The sequence below is a fragment of the Bos grunniens genome, chromosome 7, assembly GCF_055505025.1.
Source record: "Bos grunniens cultivar Pamir isolate PY7600 chromosome 7, Bosgru_T2T1.0, whole genome shotgun sequence".
Taxonomy (NCBI): Eukaryota; Metazoa; Chordata; class Mammalia; order Artiodactyla; family Bovidae; genus Bos; species Bos grunniens.
The window spans coordinates 11069530-11095445 of NC_141171.1; the positions used below are offsets into that span (position 1 = coordinate 11069530).

General features: G+C 41.2%; 1 protein-coding gene across 1 annotated transcript in view; it reads left to right on the top strand.

Moving 5' to 3' along the window:
* LOC147368364 (adhesion G protein-coupled receptor E2-like) overlaps positions 1-25916 on the top strand; it is a 54213-nt gene that overhangs the window by 21007 nt on the left and 7290 nt on the right. The window contains exons 6-13 of the mRNA XM_086408801.1: positions 75-121; positions 233-310; positions 710-887; positions 2949-3056; positions 3239-3459; positions 3650-3829; positions 5443-5640; positions 5915-6150. Of these exons, the coding sequence (XP_086264927.1) occupies positions 75-121; positions 233-310; positions 710-887; positions 2949-3056; positions 3239-3459; positions 3650-3829; positions 5443-5640; positions 5915-6150 (1246 nt within the window). The remainder of the gene's footprint in view (positions 1-74; positions 122-232; positions 311-709; positions 888-2948; positions 3057-3238; positions 3460-3649; positions 3830-5442; positions 5641-5914; positions 6151-25916) is intronic.

Consider the following 25916-nt stretch of genomic DNA (forward strand, 5'->3'; position numbering starts at 1 on the left):
CCCTGATCTAAGACCCACCCACAGCAAACACAGACACTGCCACACCTAATGAGTTGCTCACCTGTCCCCTGCAGAGATCTCCTTCCCCACCTGGACTGCTCCCTCTGGAATCAAGAGCCAGGTGAGTGGCCCCAAAGGGACAGGCAGCAGGAAATCTCTTCGCAAAGCCCGTTCATTTCCCCCAAGCTCCCACACTCACATGAGGCTCTGACCACCTTGTCTTCTCCCCTAGGCGCTCTCTCACTTCTTGAACAGAATCCAGGATCTGGGCAGAAACTTCAGTTCGGCCTCTGTCCTAAACACTGTTCGGGTAAGGGCCGGACCCAAGGGAGGCAGGCAGAAGCATCCCATAGAAGCCTTGGGAAAATTTGATCTGGAAAGGGACACCCCAACAACAATGGTGCACTCTCCCACAGGGTGGGTGGGAACAGTGGACACGTGTAGTGACTACTGAACACCATGGCACATCTACTAATGCCCTTTCCTTTCCCTATTTCTGGATATTGGGTTTACATCATCCTTGACACTAATGAAAAAGTTTGACCTCTGAGTGGCTGGATTGAAGGGGCAAAAATCACCCAGGGAATCCCATCCAGTACCATCTGTATCACCCAGACAGTCTCTTTAGTCTGTTCTCTGTGACTGGGTCATAACTTCATACGGCCTCTCAGATGCATGGGCTATTGGCTTTGTGTCCCAATCCCCCCAGGACCTCGTACAGGAGACGGGTGATTTGCTGGAGACCCCCGGGGACCTGAAAACCCTGCCCTTCTCAGAGCAGCACTTTGTGGTCCCTAACCTGCTCTTTGGCCTGGAAAATGTCCTGAGAGGGGTGAGCAAGGCACTGCCTAAAGGGTCGTTTACCTTCAATTCATCTGCAGGCATAGGTAAGTCAGTACCTGACTCTGACCGCAGGTTCCTGCTTCGCTTGTTCCCTGCCTCCTTGCTCTTCCAATCCCACTAGAGCAAAGTGACCATGCCTATATCTCCCTTTAATGTCATAAACAAATTAAAATAAAAGGTTAAGGGCAAAATCGTTGAGAGGGATTAATAGGTACAAACTTGTAGTTGTGAAATAAATAAAAGGATGTAAGGTACAGAATCTGGGGAAGGAAATGGCAACCTGCTCCAGTATTCTTGCGTGGGGAATCCATGGACAGAAGACCCTGGAGGGCTACAGTCCAGGGGTTTGCAGAAGTCAGACACGACGTAGTGACTAAACCACCACCAACGATGTTCAGCATAGGAAATGTAGTCAATAATATATGGAAATGAATGGTAACTAGAGTTAGTGTGGTGATCATGTTGTAATGTATGATAATATCAAATCATTGTATCGTACACCTGAAACTATTATAATATTCTAGTTCAATTGCACTTCAGTGAAAAACAGAGAGAAAAAGAGGTTAAAAATAAATGAAAAACTAAACTTTCATTGTAAAATGAAGTATCAGCAAAGGAAATAATTATACTGAAGAATTTATGATAAAATATAAATGGCTTCAAAACAAGACCACCTGCTGTCTCAGATGGTAAAGAATCTGCCTGCAATGCAGGATACCTGGGTTCAATCCCTGGGTCAGTAATATCCCCTAAAGAAGGAAGAGGTAATCCACTCCCAGTACTCCTGCCTGGAGAATTCCAAGGACAGAAGAGTCTGGTGGGCTACAGTCTATGGGATTGCGAAGAGTCAGACAAGAGTCACTAATACTTTCACTGTCTTTTCAAAAGAAAACAAGGTATTAAATTTGGAAGTGTATAAATTTAGTATTATTTGCTATTTAAGTCTGATTTGTTTTATTAAGTTGAAATGCACTTAATATAAATTCACCATTTTAACCAGAGTGTACAATTTGGAGACATGTAGTAGTGTATTCACAGAGGTGTATAACCTTCACCTCTATTTCTAAAACAGTTTCATAATCGTAAAGGTATTCTCTGTCCACTAAACAGTCACAAATTTCTCCTTTCCTTCAGCCCTGGCAATCAGTTATTGGTTTTCTGTCCCTATGGATTTCCATCCTGGATAGTTCCTATAAATAGAAATATATATATTATATTTCCTATAAACATTTGGGTTGTTTCTACCTTTTGACTGTTGTGAACAGTGTTACTGTGCATATTGATGTATAGGTATTGGCTTGAACATCTATTTTAATTCATTTGAGTCACAAATGAATTAAAAGCTAGGAGTGGTATTGCTGAGTTATGCAGTAGTTCTACTTTCAACTTTTTGAGAAACTACCTATTTTTGCAAAGCGGCTATTTTTCCATTTTCCATTGTCAACAGCAATGTACAAGAGTTCCAGTCTCCTTATTGTCAGTGACACCTGTTGCTTCCATTTTTTTTTCTGTCATTATAGCCATTCTAGTAGCTGTCAGGAGAGATTGCATCATGGTTTAATCTGCATTTCTCTAGTACCTAAGGATGTTTAATTTTTTTTTATGTCATTGTTGAGCATTTTTGTACCTTTCTTGGAAATATGTCTATCTACTCAAGTCCTTTTGCCTATTTTTTTTTTCTTTTGGCCATGGCATGCAGCATGCAGGACCTTAATTCCCTGACCAGGGACTGAACCCAGGTCACCACAGTTAAAGCCCAAGTTCTAACCACTAAATGGCCAGGAATTCTCCATCATAATAATTAAACAGATATACTATATAAACACATATAGTATATCTGTGTCTCATTGAAAAAGACCCTGATGCTGGGACAGATTGAAAGCAAAAGGAGAAAGAGGCAGCACAGCATGAGATGGTTAGATAGAAATCACTGACTCAATGGACATGAATTTGATCAAACTCCATGGGTTAGTGAAGCACTGGGAGCCTGACATGAAACAGTCCACGAGGTTGCAAAGAGTTGGACACGACTTAGCAACTGAACAGCATGGTGTTATAGTCATCAAAACAATCACAATTACTAATCTAACTCCCACAATTCATAGAACTGTCACTGGAGGTGCAGGCGCCAAGCTACAGGAATATCACCTTGATTCAGAAACAGACAAAGATGATGCTGACCTGGGATGCAGTGCGTGATTCTGGTGACTCAGGTAATGGCTGAGACAGTGGGTAAGTCTTCACTGTGTGTCAAGATGCCCAAGGATATGACAAATGGGATATTGAAGTTTAAAGGGAATTATGGGGTATGGTGGGGCAAAAGGAAATAGTCCATCTGTAGAAGAAGAGGTCCTTTCAGACACTGCAAGATGTCAACCTTAGCCTTGTCCTGCAGGTCTTGCTGTGGTGGGCCTCCTGTCCACTCCAGGGATGGACAGATTCCTGGTGGAGGCCCCTCTGGTCCTGGATGCTGAGGAACTGACAACTCTACATGAGACACACAGGGGTTTGCTGCAGGAAACCTCCCACATCCTGCTGTCGGATGTCATATCTGCCTTTATCACCAACAAGGACACTGAGAACCTCAGGTCCCCAGTCACCTTTGTCTTCCAACATGTGAGTCCAGATGGGATGGAGTGGTGGGTGTGGAACAGGCCTGAGTCCTGGGCCCAGCCTTGGGCTTCAGGGGGCTGTGCCATGGGTGCATAAACTGTTTAGGAAAGCCCTTCACAAGCTAGCTTTGGGTCAGCATTTCTGAGCAACAGAACCCCGAACTCACACCCACTTCCTCTTCCTGTTAACACAGTCAGTGACCCCTGGGCCAAGAGAGAAGGTGCACTGTGTGTATTGGGAGCATGGCCAGAATGGAAGTGGTCATTGGGACACCAGAGGCTGCTGGGTGACCAGCACCAGAGACAACAGCACCACCTGCCAGTGCAGCCACCTCAGCATCTTTGCTGTCCTCATGGCCCACTACAGTGTTCAGGTGAGAACTCTCACACAGGCAGCATCCAAGGGCTACTGCTGTGTAACAAATTCCCCCACACACAGCAGCTTTAGAAACATAGATTTATTACTATCTCATAGTTTCTTCAAGTTAGCAAATAGCCGTGGTTCAGATGAGCTTTCTGTTCAGGTTCCTACAAGTCTTATAAACCTTTCATCAGAAAATTGGGGTCGTCCCTTAACTCCCTGATTTATGGCAGATTTCAGTTCCTGGTGTTAGTAGGATTGAGGTAGTGTTTTCTTTATCTCTGGCAGCAGAGAACCAGGCTCAGTTCCCATGGCTGCCTGCATTCCTTCTCATCTGTTGCTGTTGTTCAGTTGCTAAGTCATGTCCCACACCTTGCGACCCCATATACTATAGCAGGACAGGTTCCCCTGTCCTTCAGTATCTCCCAGATTTTACTCAGATTCATATCCACTAAGGCATTGATGCCACCCAACCATCCCATCCTCTGCTGTCCCGTTCTCCTTTTGCCTTCATTCTTTCCCAGCATCAGGGTCTTCTCCAATGAGTGGACTCTGTGTGCATCAGGGGCCAAAGTATTGGAGCTTCAGCTCAGTCCTTCCAATGAATATTCAGGGTTGATTTCCTTTAGGACTGACTGGTTTGATCTCTTTGCTGTCCAAGGGACTCTCAGCAGTCTTCTACAGCACCACTATTCAAAAGCATCAATTCTTCAGTGCTCACCCTTCTTTCTGGTCCTAATTCTCCTCTGGGACCTCTCACAGTGCACCAGTGAATCTGTCTGGAGATCAGCAGCAGAAACTCCCTCATGTCAGAACTCTCTCAAACTCTGAATCGTTTTATCCAAGAAGAGCCTACCTCTTCTGAAGGCTCTTCTGGTTACAACAGGTCCAACCAGGATAAACTCTCTAAGTCAGTTGATGGAGGGCTTGAATTTCACCTGCAACACTCTCTTCACAGCAGCACCTGGGTTGGCTCTTGACTGAACATAGAGCAGAAGATGGAGATGAGGCTGTGGTTGCCAAATTAAAATTCTGTTTACCCCAGGGGTCTTCACAACAGGGTGCTCAGGGGCTGCAGAAAATATGAATTTTATGCTACCACCATTGTCAAAATATAGTAGACGTCCTCCATAAAGGGTTCAGTTCTAATCTATAATCATTAGTTCCCTTCTAAGAATGGATATTTCAGGGATGGGTGAGTGGCGTCCAAGGCAGGTGGTTAATACCTGGACAGAGAGTCTCAGGTACAGACTCTATCACACACCATCACATGGTGGGGATGGAGGGTGGTGTTCAGCATGAAGTTTCATGCCTCTGTGTACCTACTGTGGTAACTGGGAGGCTGAGTCATGCACAAAAGTCTATAGGAAAATAAACCCTTGTGAGTTCCAGAGTTTGTTCTTGACTAAAGATTCTCCTGTCCCTCTGTCCTTCCAGGGACAGAATTAATCATTCAGATCCCATAAAATTCTAACATTCAGAAGCTGGAGAAAGCTATCCACAAATATACCAAGTCTATCTAGGTCTTCTATTCTGATTTTTCTATTTCTAAAAAGAAAAATGGTGGAAGGGTCATTACCCAGAGCAGGAAAGCATGACTGTGGTCCCCTCTCTGCTGGGTCCCAGGAGGAGGATTCCACACTGACTGTGATCACCTACGTGGGGCTGAGCCTCTCTCTGCTCTGCCTCCTCCTGGCGGCCCTCACCTTCCTGCTGTGCAAAGCCATCCAGAACACCAGCACCTCGCTCCACCTGCAGCTCTCACTCTGCCTCTTCCTGGCCCACCTGCTCTTCCTCACAGCCATCGACAGAACTGAGAGCAAGGTTCGTATACTTTTCCAAAATACTCCTCCCCCAGGGGATTCTGAGTTTATGGAGCCACACTGCTTTGGACACTTTAATAAAATGACTTGGGTTTCAGGTAAGGTTAAATTGGTAAATAACCAGTCTCACATTGACTGCCATGACTAGAAGACAAACACTCTGTTGACAACTTCTTCATATACATCAAAGTTCTCCCTAGTGGAAAGTTATAGAAGTACCGGGGCCGTGCTCCACCCTGACAGTCCCTCCTCGTGACACCTTCCTCCTCCCGCAGGTGCTGTGCGCCATCATTGCAGGTGCCTTACACTATCTCTACCTGGCCTCCTTCACCTGGATGCTGCTGGTGGGCCTGCACCTCTTCCTCTCTGCACGCAACCTGACGGTGGTCAACTACTCCGGTATCAACAGGTTCATGAAGAAGGCCATGTTCCCTGTTGGCTATGGAGTCCCTGCTGTGATTGTGGCCATTTCTGCAGCATCCAGGCCTCATCTTTATGGGACTTCCACCAGGTAAATTAACTTCCAACTGTTCTTATCTCTCCAGCACAATCATGTGTTGTAGAACAAATGTAGTATTTGACTATGACAGATCCCAAATCATAGACACTAAGTAATAATCCCTAGGTCATCTTTGGTAGAGGATGATAATAATTAAGGAGAATGCCTTCAACCTCTGTTCGTGAAACAACAAAGAGGAAATCAAAAGAAGTGCTTAGGCAACCATTTAGAAAAATATAGCCTGCTTTTTTATCCTAATTCTATAGGATGTTTCAATTTTTCATTTGTAATAGTAGACGCTGTAATTCACCCCACTTTACAGATAAGTAAACTGAAGCACAAATAGTTTAAGTAAATGCAGAAACGTGCACAGTTTAATTCAGTTTAGTAGGTAGCCAAGCTTAATTCAAATTCAGAGTCAAGATTCTTAGCTTACACTTTTATTTTCAGCTTTTAATACTAAACTTACTGTTTTTGCATTTTTGTTGACATATGCTACATATATTGTAGGGCTTCCCCTATGGCTCAGCTGGTAAAGAATCTGCCTGAGATGTGGGAGACCTGGGTTTGATCCCTGGGTTGGGAAGAAACCCTGGAGAAGGGAAAGGCTACCACTCCAGTATTCTGGCCAGGAGAATTCCATGGATTGAATAGTCCAGGGGGTCACAAAGAGTCAGACGTGACTGAGCAACTTTCACTTGCTCACTGCAAAATTCACCCTTTAAAAGTGTACAAATCAGTGGTTTTTAGAATAGCCACAGGGTACTGCAGCTATCATCACAGTCTAATTTTACAACATTTTCAACTCCCCAAAGAAACCTCATACACAATAAAATTCACTTCTCATTCCTTCTACCCACTCCTCTGCCCCAACCCCTGACAAATGCTTATCTACTTTCTGTCTCTATTGGATATTTCACATAAATGCAATTATGCATGTGGTCTTTTGTGGATGTTTTTACTTAGCCTGAAGTTTTCAAGGTTCATTCATATCGTAGTATGTATCATGACCTCACTTTTTGTTGTTGTTTTTGTTGCTATCATTTTGCAAATAATATTCCATTATATGGATATGTCACATTTTATTTATCCAACCATCAGCTGATAGACATTTAGCTTATTTACCTTTTTGTAAAGCTATTATGAATGAGATCACTACAAACATAAATGTACAAGTTTCATTTCTCCTGGTTATATATCTACTCTACAAGTAGAACCTTGGGGTCAAAGGGAAGATCTGGTTAGCCTTCTGACAAACCACCACTTGTTTTCCAAAGCTTCTGGACCATTTTACAAGCCAACTAGCAATATATGAGGCTTTCAGTTTCTCCATGTCATTATCAATAGTTATATTCTATGTTTAAAAATTTAGCTATCCTAATGAGAATGGAGTCAAATTTCATTGTGTTTTCAATTTGTGATTTCTCCAATGACTATTGATGTTGAGCATCTTTTCACCTGCTTATTGACCATTTGCATATTTTCTTTGGAGAAACACATATTCAAATATTTTACCTTTTTTTGAAACTTTTGATTTTATTAATATTGCCATTGAAAATACCAGGTAATGCCTTTTCAGAAAAAAATGGCGTTGGATTATCATAAAATCGTGACATGAATCCAACTCTCAAGAAAGAAATGTCTACAGGGTCAAGATGATACTACAAAGCAGAACAAAGCAGGATGTTATTGCAGTCAACAGGCAAAAAGTTAGTAACTTCTAGAATCCACTCCTTGGGCTCCTTAGAACTATGTACATATTTCTACACATATTTGAAGATATCCACATATCCATCATCAACAGCAATATAGTTTTTGTTTCTACCTTATGGGATGCAGTCATCCATCTTAAGTGAAAATGATTTTCACTCTTCTCAGAATAAAAAGTCACATCCTCCCAAAGGGTATTATATTAATTACCAGCCTATATTAAGTATTTCATTATTTCTTTGGTTTATTTTTAAACTGAAATATAGTTGATTTACAATGTCATGTTAATTTCTTCTGTACAACAGACTGATTCAGTTATATATGAACATATGCATATATATTCTTTTCAATACTATTTTCAATTATGCATTTTTTAAAATTGGAGGATAATTGCTTTACAATGTTGTGTTGGTTTATGCCATACAACAGTGTGAATCAGCCATAATTACATATATATATACTGTGCCCCTTTGAGTCTCCCTCCCTTCCCACCATCCCACCCCTCCAGGTCATCACAGAGCACCAGGCTGGGCTCCCTGTATTAGACAACAACTTCTTATCAGCTATTTGTTGTGCACATGGTGGTGTATATATGTCAATGTTATTTTCTCAGTTCATCCTACCTTGTTCTTCCCTCACTGTATCCACAATTCTATTCTCCACATCTGCATCTCCATTCCTTCCCTGAAAATAGCTTCATCAGTATTATTTTTCTAGATGCTATATAACCACATTACTATATGATATTGGTTTTCCCTTTTTGACTTACTTCACTCTTGGTAACAGTCTCTAGGTTCATCCACCGCACTACACCTAATTCAAATTTGTTCTTTTTTACAGCTGAGTAAGATTCCATTATATATTTATACCACAACTTCTTTATCTATTCATCTGTCAGTGGATATCTAGGTTGCTTCCATGTCCTGGCTATTGTAAATAGCACTGCAGTGAACACTGCAATGGCACCCCACTCCAGTACTCTTGCCTGGAAAATCCCGTGGATGGAAGAGCCTGGAAGGCTGCAGTCCACGGGGTCGCTAAGAGTCAGACATGACTGAGCAACTTGACTTTCACTTTCACTTTCATGCATTGGAGAAGGAAATGGCAAGCCACTCCAGTGTTCTTGCGTGGAGAATCCCAGGGATGGGGGAGCCTGGTGGGCTGCCGTCTATGGAGTCGCACAGAGTCGGACACAACTGAAGCTACTTAGCAGCAGCAGAATACTGGGGTACATGTGTCTTTTTAAATTATGGTTTTCTCAGGGTAATTGCACAGTAGTGAGATTGCTGGGTCATATGTTTGTTTTAATTCTAGATTTTTAAGGAATCTCCATACCATTCTCCATAGTGTCTGTATCAATTTACATTCCCATCAACAGTGCACCCACAACCTCTCCAGCATTTTTGTTTGTACATTTTTTGATGATGGCTGTGAATTTAACACAGATGACCATTATATCTACTACTGTGGACAGGAATCCCTTAGAAGAAATGGAGTAGCCATCATGGTCAACAAAAGAGTCTGAAATGCAGCACTTGGATGCAATCTCAAAAACGACAGAATGATCTCTGTTCGTTTCCAAGGCAAACCATTCAATATCACAGTAATCCAAGCCTATGTCCCAACCAGTAATGCTGAAGAAGCTGAAGTTGAACAGTTCTGTGAAGACCTATAAGACCTTTCAGAACTAACACCCAAAAAAGATGTCCTTTTCATTATAGGGGACTGGAATGCAAAAGTAGGAACTCAAGAAACACCTGGGATAACAGGCAAATTTGGCCTTTGATTACGGAATGAAGCAGGGCAAAGACTAATAGAGTTTTGCCAGGAGAACGCACAGGTCATAGCAAACACCCTCTTCCAACAACAAGAGAAGACTCTATGTATGGACATCACCAGATGGTCAACACCAAAATCAGATTGATTATATTCTTTGCAGCCAAAGATGGAGAAACTCTATACAGTCAGCAAAAACAAGATTGAGAGCTGACTGCGGCTCAGATCATGAACTTCTTATTGCCAAATTCAGACTTAAGTTGACGAAAGTGGGGAAAACCACTAGGCCATTCAGGAATGACCTAAATCAAATCCCTTATGATTATACAGTGGAAGTGAAAAATAGTTTTAAGGGACCAGATCTGATAGATAGAGTGCCTGATGAACTGTGGACGGAGGTTCATGACATTGTACAGGAGACAGGAATCAAGACCATCCCCAAGAAAAAGAAATGCAAAAAAGCAAAATGGCTGTCTGGGGAGGCCTTACAAATAGCTATGAAAAGAAGAGAAGCGAAAAGCAAAGGAGAAAAGGAAAGGTATAAGCATCTAAATGCAGAGTTCCAAAGAACAGCAAGGAGAGATAAGAAAGCCTTCCTCAGAGATCAATGCAAACAAAGAGAGGAAAACAATAGAATGGGAAAGACTAGCTGCTACTGCTAAGTCACTTCAGTCGTGTCCAACTCTGTGTGACCCCAGAGACGGCAGCCCATCAGGCTCCAGCGTCCCTGGGATTCTCCAGGCAAGAACACTGAAGCGGGTTGCCATTTCCTTCTCCAATGCATGAAAGTGAAAAGTGAAAGTGAAGTCACTCAGTCGTGTCTGACTCTTAGCGACCCCATGGACTGGAGCCTATGAGGCTCCTCCATCCATGGGATTTTCCAGGCAAGAGTACTGGAGTGGGGTGCCATTACCTTCTCTGGGGAAAGACTAGAGATTTCTTCAAAAAAATTAGAGATACCAAGGGAACATTCCATGCAAATATGGGCTCAATAAAGGACAGAAATGGTATGGACCTAACACAAGCAGAAGATATTAGGAAGAGGTGTCAAGAATACACAGAACTGTACAAGATTTTCACGACCAAGATAATCACGATGGTGTGATCACTGACCTGGAGCCAGACATCCTGGAATGTGAAGTCAAGTGGGCCCTAGAAAGCATCACTATGAACAAAGCTAGTGAAGGTGATGGAATTCCAGTTGAGCTATTTCAAATCCTGAAAGATGATGCTGTGAAAGTGCTACACTCAATATGCCAACAAATTTGGGAAACTCAGCAGTGGCCACAGGACTGGAAATGGTCAGTTTTCATTCCAATCCCAAAGAAAGCAAATACCAAAGAATGCTCAAACTACCGCACAATTGCACTCATCTCACACACTAGTAAAGTAATGCTCAAAATTCTCCGAGCCAGGCTTCAGCAATACATGAACCGTGAACTCCCAGATGTTCAAGCTGGTTTTAGAAAAGGCAGAGGAACCAGAGACCAAATTGCCAACATCTGCTGGATCATCGAAAAAGCAATAGAAAAACATCTATTTCTGCTTTATTGACTACACCAATGTCTTTGACTGTGTGGATCACAGGAAACTGTGGAAAATTCTGAAAGAGATGGGAATACCAGACCACCTGACCTGCCTCTTGAGAAACCTATATGCAGGTCAGGAAGCAACAGTTAGAACTGGACATGGAACAACAGACTAGTTCCAAATAGGAAAAGGAGTACGTCAAGGCTGTATATTGTCACCCTGCTTATTTAACTTCTATGCAGAGTACATCATGAGAAACGCTGGACTGGAAGAAACACAAGTTGGAATCAAGATTGCCGAGAGAAATATCAATAACCTCAGATATGCAGATGACACCACCCTTATGGCAGAAAGTGAAGAGGAACTAAAAAACCTCTTGATGAAAGTGAAAGTGGAGAGTGAAAAAGTTGACTTAAAGCTCAACATTCAGAAAACTAAGATCATGGCATCTGGTCCCATCACTTCATGGAAAATATATGGGGAAATGGTGGAAACTGGCTGACTTTATTTTGAGGGGCTCCAAAGTCACCGCAGATGGTGATTGTAGCCATGAAATTAAAAGATGCTTACTCCTTGGAAAGGAAGTTATGACAAACCTAGATAGCATATTAAAAAGCAGAGACATTACTTTCCCAACAAAAGTCTGTCTAGTCAAGGCTGTTTTTCCAGTGGCCATGTATGGATGTGAGAGTTGGACTGTGAAGAAAGCTGAGCACCAAAGAATTGATACTTTTGAACTGTGGTGTTGGAATAGACTCTTGAGAGCCCCTTGTACTGCAAGGAGATCCAACCAGTCCATTCTAAAGGAAATCTGTCCTAGGGTTCATTGGAAATCTGTCCTAGGTGTTCAGCTAAAGCTGAAACCCCAATACTTTGGCCACCTCATGCGAAGAGTTGACTCATTGGAAAAGAAACTGATGCTGGGAGGGATTCGGGGCAGGAGGAGAAGGGGACGACAGAGGATGAGATTTCTGGATGGCATCACTGACTCGATGGACATGAGTTTGAGTGAACTCCAGAAGTTGGTGATGGATTCCTGGTATGCTGTGAATCATGGGGTCACAAAGAGTCAGACACAACTGAGCGACTGAACTGAACTGAAGTGAACTGAATTCTGACCAGTGTGAGTTGATACCTCACTGTAGTTTTGATTTGCGTTTCTCTAATAATGAGTGATGTTGAGCATCTTTTCATATGTTTATGCTGATAAACATATGAAATCCAATATTCGATAGGATATAGAACAGAATTCTCTGTACTATGCAACAGGGCCTTGTTGTTTATCCATTCCACATGTAATCACAACCCCCTCCCCCTTGGCAACCACAAGTCTGGCCACTACGTCCATGAGTCTGTATCCATTTCATAGATAGATTCATTTGTGTCATATTTTAGATTTCATAGATAAGTGATGTCATATGGTATTTATCTTTCTCTGTCTGACTGACTTCTCTAGTGTGATAATTGCTAGTTGCAGCCATGTTGCTGCTAATGGCACAGTTTCATTATATTTGTGGCAGGATAGTATTTCATTATATGTACCACATCCTCTTTATCTGTGCCTCTGAGAGACACTTCTCCTTTTTTTTTTCCTCTGTATGTAGCATATTTTCCTGTTTCTTTGTATGTTGCTTAGAAGTAAGTCTCAGTCATGTCCATCTCTTCACAACCCCATGGACTATAGAATACATGGAATTCTCCAGGCCAGAATACTGGGGTGGGTAGCAGTTCACTTCTCCAGGGGATCTCCCCAACCCAGGTATTGAACCCAGGTCTCCCAAATTGCAGGCAGATTCTTTACCAGCTGAGCCACCAGAGATATTATAATTATTGTTTAAAACTAGATGTTTTAGATAATACATTGTAACACTCCAGTTATCAGATCTCTCTGCCTTCGAAGATTTCTTGTTTTTAGTTTGCTGCTCTTTGTTTACTAGTTTAATGACATTCCTAGACTAGTTCTGTGTATTGATAATTGCCTGCAATGTGTGGCCTTTGAGTTCTAGTTTAGGTTCTTGTTTTTATTTTTTAGTTCTAGGTGCCTAGGATCTCATATTTGGTTCAGTATAATCTAGTGGCCAACCAGTGTTTGGCCATAAGATTTCCTTTTTTTTTTTTTTTTTATTAATTGGAGATTTCCTTAAATGCTTTGCCTGTATGTTTTGCACACTTCCACAAAGGCATCTGTGTGAGAAGCCACATCTTCAGACTTCAGGAAGATTATTTAACAGTGTGGGCTTTCACTTCCTGACTGCACAAGCCTCAAGATCAGCCAGAGATGAGAGACTGTTGTCTTCTTTCTCAGGTCTTCACTGAGCATGGGCATATCCTTGTGCATCCATGGATTTCTGGGAATATTTCAGAAGTTTTCAAAGTTCCCCATGTCCCTGATTTTCTCTAGTACTTCCTTTTAAATTCACAATCTAGTTGACTCCACCTGAGATCATATCTTTGGGAAACTGGAGATGTGACAGTAATTTGTATTATTTTGGTAATGTCCTAAAGGTGGGCTTTTATTATGTCCCTCACTAAGATGAGCTGTCACCCAAATCAAAAAACCACCAAAGTTGGAGACTAAAGAGTTCTCAAGGAGCCAAAATTGAAAAAAATAAATGTACCCCAATGTTCACTGCAGCACTATTTACAATAGCTAGAACATGGAAGCAATCTAGATGTCCATCGACAGATGAATGGACAAAGAAGCTGTGGTACATATACACAGTGGAATATTACTCAGTCATGATAAGGAATGTATTTGAGTCCGTGCTAGTGAGGTGGATGAACCTAGAACCCAGTATACAGAGTGAAGTAAGTCAGAGGAAACAAAAATCATATATTAACACATATACATGGAATCTAGAAAGGTGGTACCGCTGAACCTATTTTCAGGGCACCAATGGCTTCCCAGAATCTGCCTACCAATAAACGGGACACAGGTTCAATCCCTGAGTCAGGGAGATCCCCCAGAGAAGGAAACTGCAACCCTTTCCAGTATTCTTGCCTTCTAAATTGCATGGACAGAGGAGCCTGGTGGGCTACAGTCCAGAGCATCACAAACAGTCAGACATGACTGAGTGACTAAACAGCAGTCGGGACACAGATACAGAGAACAGACTTATGGATGGTGTTGTGGGGAAGGAGGTGAGGATGGAATGTATATAGAGTGCAATATGGAAACATATACATTACCATATGTAAAATAGATACTCAGTGGGAATTGGCTGTGTGGCTCAGGGATCTCAAATCGGGGGTCTGTAACAACCTAGAAGGGTGGGATGTGGTGGGAGAGAGGTTCAAGAGGGAAGGGTCTTAGGTATACCTATGGCTGTGTCAACTACAAATCGGCACTTACCAAGAGCATTGCTAATGGCTGAACAACAAAGGCATTTGCCATCTGCTTCTATGGAGATGGAACCCCATGCTGCTATAGTGTTGACCTTCAACAATCCCTGAGGGAGTTTAGGGTGGAGTGAGGCACTCTGTGCTCCAGGGAATCTGGTGGGACAGGTCTTCAGATAGTTGGATGTTTTTAGGAACAGATTTTATGATCTCAATCCTTGCATCTCCTTATTTAGTGCTTCTCCCTTCATGGTGACATCCTCATGACTAACAAAAGCCGTTTGTAAAATAAGTGCTTCATGGCGTTGAACTCCCCCTTCACCAAAACCTTATATATTGACTTTCCCCCACTGCCTCTTTGGAGCAGTCTCTCAGAGCTGTCTGAGATGCTGCCCCCACCCTCCTGGGCTGCAGTCCTCATTTTGCCCCAAATAAAACTAAACTCACAACTCTCAAGTTAAACATCTTTTTTTTTCAGTCGACAGCTGATTCATGTTGATATATGACAAAAACTAACACAATATTGTAAAGCAATTATCCTTCAATTAAAAATAAATTTAGTTAGTTTAAAAAAGAGTTCCCAGGGAGCTAAAGGGTCAGAAAAAGATATTGACTGTGCTCTGGGTATAATATGATGCTTTTAATGAAGCTCCAAAAACAGTCACACATCTTTACTGCCTGCAATGCTATTAGCGTTTGGCTGCTGCACCACTTAGCTGGGGAGAGATGGAATGGAAATAGTTCAAAGGGAAACATTACAGACTTTCCCCCCCCATCTTATTGGGGTTCCACAGTTTTTCTTGGATCAATGATTTTCAGTTTGTTCTGTGGCCTTGGATAACTGCCAGAGTTTTGAAATGGTTGGTTTTAGTTATTTTGCTTGTATTTTTGTTGTTTTTGGAGGAGTTCAAGTTTACCAAGGTCTTCAGTCTCCTGTTCAGGAAGTCATTCTCCCAGAACGTGCACCCTTAACCATACCATGCTGCTAAAGTTGATGCTTATCTGTGTCAACTGAGCTCTCTCCAGGAATCCTTGAACACTTCAGTTTTTTCAAGCTTAATGCAATGAAATGTACTTCACTTTTCTCAGTGGCTGCTATATTTTCCTGAAATGTCCTACCATGCTCTCTGTTATTCTAGAGTGTCTCACTCTCTAGTTTACCATACTGTAAGACCAAGAGTGATTTCTATCTGCAAAACCTTGGGCAATAGACTTCAGTTCTCTATACTTCAGTTTCTAATCAGTTACTCGATAAGAGAACTTCTGTTTTTCACTGTTGTTAAAATTAAATTGAATAACTCAACAAGAAAAGACAAATAACTCAATTTAACAATGGACACAGCATTCGGGAGTTGGGAGAGGAGAAAGTCCTAAGACTTCATAATACCCTCCACTGCCAAGTCATGACTCTCTACCCACATTCACCACACAATCTTTCCCAGGATGGGATCACTCTCCAGGCTCATAGTGGGAACAGCCTCTCACTCCAGACTTGGCAGTGCTGGAATCTAAGACAAATTAATCCATTAGTCTCTGTGGACATGCTCATTTTTAAATTTTACTTATTTTAAATGAAAGAAACATTAATATTTTAATGATAAAAGGTACAATTCACAAAGACAGTAGACATCATAAACCATTAAACACCTTTTCAACAAAGACAAAGACACATAAAGCAAGAATCAAAAGAAATATAAAGAAAAAGAAAAAATAAATAAATTCTCCACTGAAAGTGTTAGAAATTAGTTTGAAATTAGCCTCCAGCAATCAATCAATCTAGGAAAGGAGTGAAAATTTGAAAATGTGACTATTTAATATTCAGAGAGAATTGCTCTGTAAATCTGGAAAATACAAAATACTCTGTGAAAAGTTTGCCTTTTGTTGAGTTTCATGTAATCTGTCATGCAGTAGCTTAAAAAGCATCAGTTTGTTTTGTTCAATGGTATTATCTCATTGCACAGACTCATTGACTAAACTTTTTATTCATCAATAAAATTTTCCCTATCATTAAAAAAAAGAAAAAATATATAATTATAGTGAAACATATTAATATTTCTCTGAGAATATTTTATCAATTGTGTAAAAAATAATAGAGGAGCATCTTGAATGATGTCTTAATAACTTAAATAGTTCAGTTCAGTTCAGTCACTTAGTCGTGTCCGACTCTCTGCGACCCCATGAACTGCAGCACGCCCAGCCTCCCTGTCCATCACCAACTCCCAGAGTTCACCCAAACCCATATTCATCAAGTCAATGATGTCATCCAACCATCTCATCCTCTGTTGTCCCCTTCTCCTCCTGCCCTCAATCTCTCCAAGCATCAGGGTCTTTTCCAATGAGTCAGCTCTTTGCATCAGGTGGCCAAAGTATGGAGTTTCAGCTTCAACATCAGTCCTTCCAATGAACACCCAGGACTGATCTCCTTCAGGATGGACTGGTTGGATCTCTTTGCAGTTCAAGGGACTCTCAAGAGTCTTCTCCAACACCACAGTTAAAAAGCATCAATTATTCAACACTCTAAAGCTTTTTTATAGTCCAACTCTCACATCCATACATGACCACTGGAAAAACCATAGCTTTTTAATATACTATCTAGATTGGTCATAACTTTCCTTCCAAGGAGTAAGTACTTTTTAATTTCATTGCTGCAATCACTGTCTGCAGTGATTTGGGAGCCCAGAAATATAAAGTCAGCCACTGTTTCCACATCTATCTACCATGAAGTGATGGGACCAGATGCCATGATCTTAGTTTTCTGAATGTTGAGCTTTAAGCCAACTTTTTCACTCTCCTCTTTCACTTTCATCAAGAGGCTCTTTAGTTCTTCTTCACTTTCTGCCATAAGGGTGGTGTCATCTGCATACCTGAGGTTATTGATATTTCTCCTGCAATCTTGATTCCAGCTTGTGCTTCCTCCAGCCCAGCGTTTCTCATGATGTACTCTGCATAGAAGTTAAATAAGCAGGGTGACAATATACAGCCTTGACGTACTCCTTTTCCTTTTTGGAACCAGTCTGTTGTTCCATGGTCAGTTCTAACTGTTGCTTCCTGACCTGCATACAGATTTCTCAAGAAGCAGGTCAGGTGGTCTGGTATTCCCATCTCTTTCAGAATTTTCCACAGTTTCCTGTGATCCACACAGTCAAAGATATTGGTGTAGTCAATAAAGCAGAAATAGATGTTTTTCTGGAACTCCCTTGCTTTTTTGATGATCCATCAGATGTTGGCAATTTGATCTCTGGTTCCCCTGCCTTTTCTAAAACCAGATTGAACATCTGGAAGTTCATGGTTCACATATTGCTGAAGCCTGGCTTGGAGAATTTTGAGCATTACTTTACTAGCGTGTGAGATGAGTGCAATTGTGTGGTAGTTTGAGCGTATTGCCTTTCTTTGGGACTGGAGTAAAAACTGACCATTTCCAGTCCTGTGGCCACTGCTGAGTTTCCCAAATTTGCTGGCATATTGAGTGCAGCACTTTCACAGCATCATCTTTCAGGATTTGAAATAGCTCAACTGGAATTCCATCACCTCCACTAGCTTTGTTCGTAGTGATGCTTCCTAAGGCCCACTTTACTTCACATTCCAGGATGTCTAGCTCTAGGTGAGTGATCACACCATCACGATTATCTTGGTCATAAAGATCTTTTTTGTACAGTTCTTCTGTGTATTCTTGGCACCTCTTCTTACTATCTTCTGCTTGTGTTAGGTCCATACCATTTCTGTCCTTTATTGAGCCCATCTTTGCATGAAATGTTCCCTTGGTATCTCTAATTTTCTTGAAGAGATCTCTAGTCTTTCCCTATTGTTTCTCTATTGTTTTCCTCTATTTCTTTGCATTGATCACTGAGGAAAGCTTTCTTATCTCTTCTTACTATTCTTTGGAAATCTGCATTCAGATGGGTATACCTTTCCTTTTCTCCTTTGCTTTTCGCTTCCCGTCTTTTCACAGCTATTTGTAAGGCCTCCTCAGACAGCCATTTTGCTTTTATGCATTTCTTTTTCTTGGGGATGGTCTTGATTCCTGTCTCCTGTACAATGTTATGAACCTCCATCCATAGTTCATCAGGCACTCTATCATTCAGATCTACTCCCTTAAATCTATTTCTCATTTCCACTGTATAGTCATAAGGGATTTGATTTAGGTCATACCTGAATGGTCTAGTGGTTTTCTTCACTTTCTTCCATTTCAGTCTGAATTTGGCAATAAGGAGTTCATGATCCCAGCCATAGTCAGCTCCCAGTCTTGCTTTTGCTGACTGTGTAGAGCTTCTCCATCTTTGGCTGCAAAGAATATAATCAATCAGATTTTGGTGTCGACCTTCATATTTAATTCATTTATATTAAGCATATGCTACACACATATATTTAAAAGTTTGAATCTTATACATTGTTCTTAGATGTCCATAGGACATTTAGAAAAACTGGCAAAAGGATAAACATTACTAAATTTCAAGAGTAGAATTCTTTTTTGTGTGTGTGATTCAGTTATACATGTACACATATAATATTTTTTAAATTATTTTCCATTATAGGTCATTATACAAGATATTGACTACAGTTCCCTGTGCTATACAGTAAACCTTTGTTTCTTGTTGCATATCCTTTTTTTTAAATTAGAAATCTAGCATTCTCTTCATACTAAGTCAAGCAAGTGGAATCAAAATGTCATAAACTTTTTAGTTAGGCAAAAATTAATGTTTTTGAAAATACATATTACACATATTATTTATATGTGTATTGTTTATATGTGTATTATTTATATGTGTATGGGTTAGCTAAGAGTCAGACATGACTGAGTGACCTCACTTTCACTTTTCACTTTCATGGATTGGAAATGGCACCCCCTTCCAGTGTTCTTGCCTATAGAATCCCAGGGACGGGAGAGCCTGGTGGGCTGCCGTCTATAGGGTCACACAGAGTCAGACAGGACTGAAGTGAATTAGCAGCAGTAGCAGCATACCAAACCTTTTGAACTACACTTGAGAAAGGCCTGAGAAAGAATGTCAAAAAAAAGAAGAGATGAAGAAATTGGAAAACATAAACTAAATGAAATGGGAGCCATGAATATGAAATAGAAAAAGTGAAACAAAAGATAAAAGTAAAAGTTCCAGTTGTTTTTAAATGTGGCTGCTCATTAGAAACATATCTGGAGCTCTGGCCAAAAAAAAAGAAAGAAAGAAATGCAACACCTGGGAATTAGTATTTTCAAATATTCCAAGGTAATTCTGATATCAGTTCAGTTCATTTCAGTAGCTCAGTTGTGTTCGACTCTCTGCGATCCCATGGACTGCAGCCCACCAGGCTGCACGCCGGGCCTCCCTGTCCATCACCAACTCCCGGAGTTCACACAGACTCGCGTCCATTGAGTCAGTCATGCCATCCAGCCATCTCATCCTCTGTCGTTCCCTTCTCCTCCTGCCCCCAATCCCTCCTAGCATCAGAGTCTTTTCCAATGAGTCAACTCTTCACATGAGGTGGCCAAAGTACTGGAGTTTCAGCTTTAGCATCATTCCTTCCAAAGATATCCCAGGGCTGATCTCCTTCAGAATGGACTGGTTGGATCTCCTTGTAGTCCAAAGGACTCTCAAGAGTCTTCTCCAACACCACAGTTCAAAAGCATCAATTCTTTGGAGTTCAGCCTTCTTCACAATCCAACTTTCACATCCATACATGACTACAGGAAAAATCATAGCCTTGACTAGACAGACATTTGTTGGCAAAGTAATGTCTCTGCTTTTGAATATGCTATCTAGATTGATCATAACTTTTCTTCTAAGGAGTAAGTGTCTTTTAATTTCATGGCTGCAGTCACCATCTGCAGTGATTTTGGAGCCCAAAAAAATAAAGTCTGACACTGTTTCCACTGTTACCCGATCTATTTCCCATGAACTGATGGGACCCGATGCCATGATCTTAGTTTTCTGAATGTTGAATTTAAGCCAACTTTTTCACTCTCCTCTTTCACTTTCATCAAGAGGCTTTTTAGTTCTTCTTCACTTTCTGCCATAAGGGTGGTGTCATCTGCATGCCTAAGGTTATTGATATTTCTCCCAGCAATCTTGATTCCAGCTTGTGCTTCTTCCAGCCCAGCTTTTCTCATGATGTACTCTGCATAGAAGTTAAATAAGCACAGTGACAATATACAGCCTTGACATACTCCTTTTCCTATTTGGAACCAGTCTGTTGTTCCATGTCCAGTTCTAACTGTTGCTTCCTGATCTGCATACAGGTTTCTCAAAAGGCAGGTCGGGTGGTCTGGTATTCCCATCTCTTTCAGAATTTTCCACAGTTTATTGTGATCCACACAGTCAAAGGCTTTGGCTTAGTCAATAAAGCAGAAATAGATGTTTTTCTGGAACTCTCTTGCTTTTTCCATGATCCATCAGATGTTGGCAATTTGATCTCTGGTTCCTCTGCCTTTTCTAAAACCAGCTTGAACATCTGGAAGTTCATGGTTCATGTATTGCTGAAGCCTGGCTTGGAGAATTTTGACCATTACTTTACTAGCATGTGAGATGAGTGCAATTGTGCGGTAGTTTGAGCATTCTTTGGCATTGCCTTTCTTTGGGATTGGAATGAAAACTGACCTTTTCCAGTCCTGTGGCCACTGCTGAGTTTTCTAAATTTGCTTGCATGTTGAGTGCAGCACTTTCACAGCATCATCTTTCAGAATTTGAAATAGCTCAACTGGAATTCTATCACCTCCACTAGCTTTGTTCGTAGTGATGCTTTCTAAGGCCCACTTGACTTCTCATTCCAGGATGTCTGGCTCTAGGTCAGTGATCACACCATCATGATTATCTGGGTCTGAAGATCTTTTTTGTGCAGTTCTTCTGTGTATTCTTGGCACCTCTTCTTACTATCTTCTGCTTGTGTTAGGTCCATACCATTTCTGTCCTTTATCGAGCCCATCTTTGCATGAAATGTCCCCTTGGTATCTCTAATTTTCTTGAAGAGATCTCTAGTCTTTCCCATTCTGTTGTTTTCCTCTGTTTCTTTGCATTGATCACGGGGGAAACCTTTCTTATCTCTTCTTGCTATTCTTTGGAACTCTGCATTCAGATGCTTATGTCTTTCCTTTTCTCCTTTGCTTTTCACTTCTCTTCTTTTCACAGCTATTTGTAAGGCCTCCCCAGACAGCCATTTTGCTTTTTTGCATTTCTTTTCCATGGGGATGGTCTTGATCCCTGTGTCCTGTACAATGTCATGAACCTCAGTCCATAGTTCATCAAGCACTCTGTCTGATATACATATGGACTTTAAAAACTTATTACAGATTTTCTAATTAATACTAGTTTTGGTGATATAGAATTCTATAATTTTCTGTTGACCAATCATGATACAATAATACTAAGTGAGTAATCGTGTAGTTCAGTTCAGTCGCTCAGTCATGACTGACTCTGCACAACTTCAGGCTTCCTGTCCATCATCAACCCCTGGAGCTTGCTCAAATTCATGTCCATTGAGTCAGTGATGCCATTCAACTGTCTCATCCTCTGTCTTCCCCTTCTCTTCCTGCCTTCAATCTTTCCCAGCATCAGGGTCTTTTCCAATGAGTCAATTCTTAGCATCAGGTGGCCAAAGTATTGGAGTTTCAGCTTCAGCATCAGTCCTTCCAATGAATATTCAGCACTGATTTCCTTTAGGATGGACTCGTTGGATCTCCTTGCTGTCCAAGGGACTCTCAAGAGTCTTCTCCAACACCACAGTACAAAAGCATCAGTTCTTTGGCGCTCAGGTTTCTTTATGGTCCAACACTCACATCTACACATGACTACTGGAAAAAGCATAGCTTTGACTAGAGGGACCTTTGTTGACAAAGTAATGTCTCTGTTTTTTAATATGCTGTCTAGGTTGGTCATAGCTTTTCTTCTAAGGAGCAAGTGTCTTTTAATTTCATGGGTGCAGTCACATTCAGCAGTGGTTTTGAACCCTAGAAAATAAAGTCTGTCACTGTATCCATTGTTTTCCCACCTATTTGCAGTGAAGTGCTGGATCCAGATGCCATGATCTTAGTTTTTGAATGTTGAGTTTTAAGTCAGCTTTTCTCTCTCCTCTTTTCACTTTCATCAAGAGGCTCTTTAGCTCCCCCTTTGCCTTCTGCCTAAGGGTGGTGTCACCTGCATATCTGAGGTTATTGATTTCCCTGCAGTCTTGAATCCATCTTGTGCTTCATCCTGTCTGGCATTTCACTAGACGTACTCTGCATATAAGTTAAATAAGCAAGGTGACAATGTTCAGCCTTAAAATACTCCTTTTCCAACTTGGAACCAGTCAGTTGTACCATGTCTGGTTCTAACTGTTACTTCTTGACCTGCATACAGATTTTTCAGGAAGCAGGTAAGGTGGTCTGATAATCCCCTCTCTTTAAGAATTTTCCACAGTTTGTGTTGATCTACACAGTCAAAGGCTTTAGTGTAGTTAATGAAACAAAAGTAGATGTTTCTCTGGAATTCTCTTGTTTTTTCTATGATCCAACAGGTGTTGGCAATTTAATAGTTACAGAATCACAGAATGGATGCTCATAAGTTTTCACAATTGATAGCCAGACAAAAAATAAAAGGTGATTACAATTGCAAACCATAATGGGAACATGATTAATCTAACAATATAAAGTAATTACATACAATTGGAGGGGGGGGGGTCAAGCAGAGTGATGTGGTAAATGGAAGTACATACCTGGACATGTTTTCATCTGCTCAGCCAGTCTATGTCTTTTGGTTGGTGCACTTAATCCATTTACCCTTAAGATAATTACCGATATATATGATCCTATTATTTTCATAATTGTTTGGGGTGCATTTTCTCTATGTAGGGCTTTTCCTTTTCTGTTTCCAGCCTACAGAAGTTCCTTTACCATTTGTTATATAGCTGGTTTGGTGGTGCTGAATTCTCTTAACTTTGGTTGTCTGGAAAGCATTTGACTTCATCAAATCTGAAGGAGAGTCTTGCTGGATAGAGTATTCTTGGTTATAGATTCTTCTCTTTCATCACTCTAAATACTTCATACCATTTGCTTCTGGCTTGTAGAGTTTCTGTTGAGAAATCAACTGATAGCCTGATGGAAGTTCCCTTGTATGTCATTTGCTATTTTTCCCTTGTTGCTTTTAATATTTTATCTCTGTCTTTAATTTTTGCCAATTTGATTACCATGTGTCTCAGTGTGTTCCTCCTTGGATTTACCCTGCCTGGACTCAATGTGCTTCTTGGACTTGGTTGACTATTTTCTTTCCCATGTTAGGGAAGTTTTTAGCTATTATCTCTTCAAATATGTTCTCAGGTCATTTATCTCTCTCTTCTCCTTCTGGGACCCCTATAATGTGACTGTTTGCGCATTTAATATCCCAGAGTTCTCTTAGGCTGCCTGCATTTTTTTCATTCTTTCTTCATTCTTTCATTCTTTCTGCCTATATTCTGTTCTATGGCAGTGATTTCTACCATTCTGTCCTCCAGGTCATTTATCTGCCTCAGTTATTCTGTTATGGATTCCTTCTAGGGTATTATTCATCTCTGCTTCTTTGTTCTTTAGTTCTTGTAGGCCTTTGGTAAACATTTCTTGTATCTTCTCAATCTTTGCCTCCATACTTTTCCCAATATCCTGAATCATATTCATTATCATTATTCTGAACACTTTTTGTGGACTGTTGCCTACATCCACATCATTTAGCTGTTTTTCTGGGGTTTTATCGTGTCCCTTCATCTGAGATGTAACTTTCTGCTTTGTCATGCTGATTAACTCTGTGGTGTGGTTTTGTTTTGGTTGCTGTGGGATTGTGGTTCTTTCTTGCTTCTTCTCTTTGTGTAAGCTTCCTAATGGCAGGGACTGGTGGCTGGAAAACCTGGGTCATGCTTTGGTGGGCAGGGCCTTACTCAATAAAGCTTTAATCCAATTATCTGCTGATGGATGGGGTTGCACTTCCTCTCTGGTAGTTTTTTGGCTGAGGTGACCCAACCCTCAGGTCTATGGGCTCTGTGGTCAGGTTAATTTCTCCAAGAGGGTTTACACCAAAGGAGACATTCCCAGACAGCTGCTGCCAGTCCCCTCTGTCCCTGTGATGAGCCCCTGCTGACCCACACCTCCACAGGATACCCTCCAACATTGCAGGTAGTTTTGGTTCAGTTTCCTGTGGAGTCACTGCTCTTTTCCTTTGAGTCTTGGTGCATGCAAGGTTTTGTTTGTGCCCTCCAAGAGTAGAGTCTCTGTTTCCCCCAGTTCTGTGGAAGTCTTGTAATCAAACCCCACTAGCCTTCCCAGTCAGATTCCCTGAGGATTCCCAGTTCTTTTGTTGGGCTCCCAGGCTAGAAGTCTGACGTGTGGTTCCAAACCTTCACAATGGTGGGTGATCTTCTTTTGTATTATTGTTCTCCAGGTTGTGGGTTACCCACTCGGTGGGTATAGGATTTGATTTTATCGTGATTGTGCCCCTCCTACCATCTCCTGCCATTTCTTCTTTATCTTTGGGCGTGGAGTATCTTTCTTTGGTAGATTCCAGCGTCCTCCTGTCTGTGGTTGTTCAACAGCTAGTTGTGATTTTGGTGGTTTTGCAGGAGGAGATGAGCAGAATCCTTCTACTCCTCCATCTTGAACCAGAAGCCCTGGACATGCTCCCTTTCACTTGTAGGTCTCTTCTTGGTTGTGACTCAGAAAGGCCAAGTCCTCATTCCGTTTGACTCCAGGTCTATCTCTTCAATTTTTCTGCCTGTTTGCTAGTTATGACCCTCTCCTCAATCTGGTTAAGTATTCATGTCAAGTATTGTTCTTCTGAAAACAGAATTTCTGTCTCTAATACCAAGTTCAACAGTGATTCCTTGCCTGCTTGCTTAGTCACTAAGATGTATCCAACTCTTTGCAACCCCATGGACTGTAGCTTTCCAGGCTCCTCTGCCCATGGATTTCCCAGGCAAGAATATTGGAATGGGTTGGCATACCCAGGGAATCTGCCTGACCCTGGGTCAAACCTGAGTCGCTTGCATCTCCTGCATTGGAAATCAGATTCTTTACCACTCGCCACCATTCCCCAAAAAAGGACACTAATTTTGAATAAAGATTTCTCCAAAGATAAGTAAATGACAATAAGTGCATGAAAAGATGTTCAACATCATTAGTCATTAGGAAAATACAAATTAAAACCCACAAAAGAACACGTCACTTCATACTCATTCACTTAAATGATTAAAGGAAATAAAGACTGACAATTAGAAAAATGAAAAGTTATGGAACAATTAGAACCCTCATATACTGCTTGCTGAAATGAAATTAGTGCAACCACTTGTAGAAAACAATTTCTCAAAAGTTTTGATATGTAGGTACCAAATGACCCAGCAATTCCACTCTTAGGCATATATCCTAAACACATGAAAATCCACACAAAAAATCACATCAGTGTTCATTGCAGCATTATTCAGAATACCCAAAGCCTGAG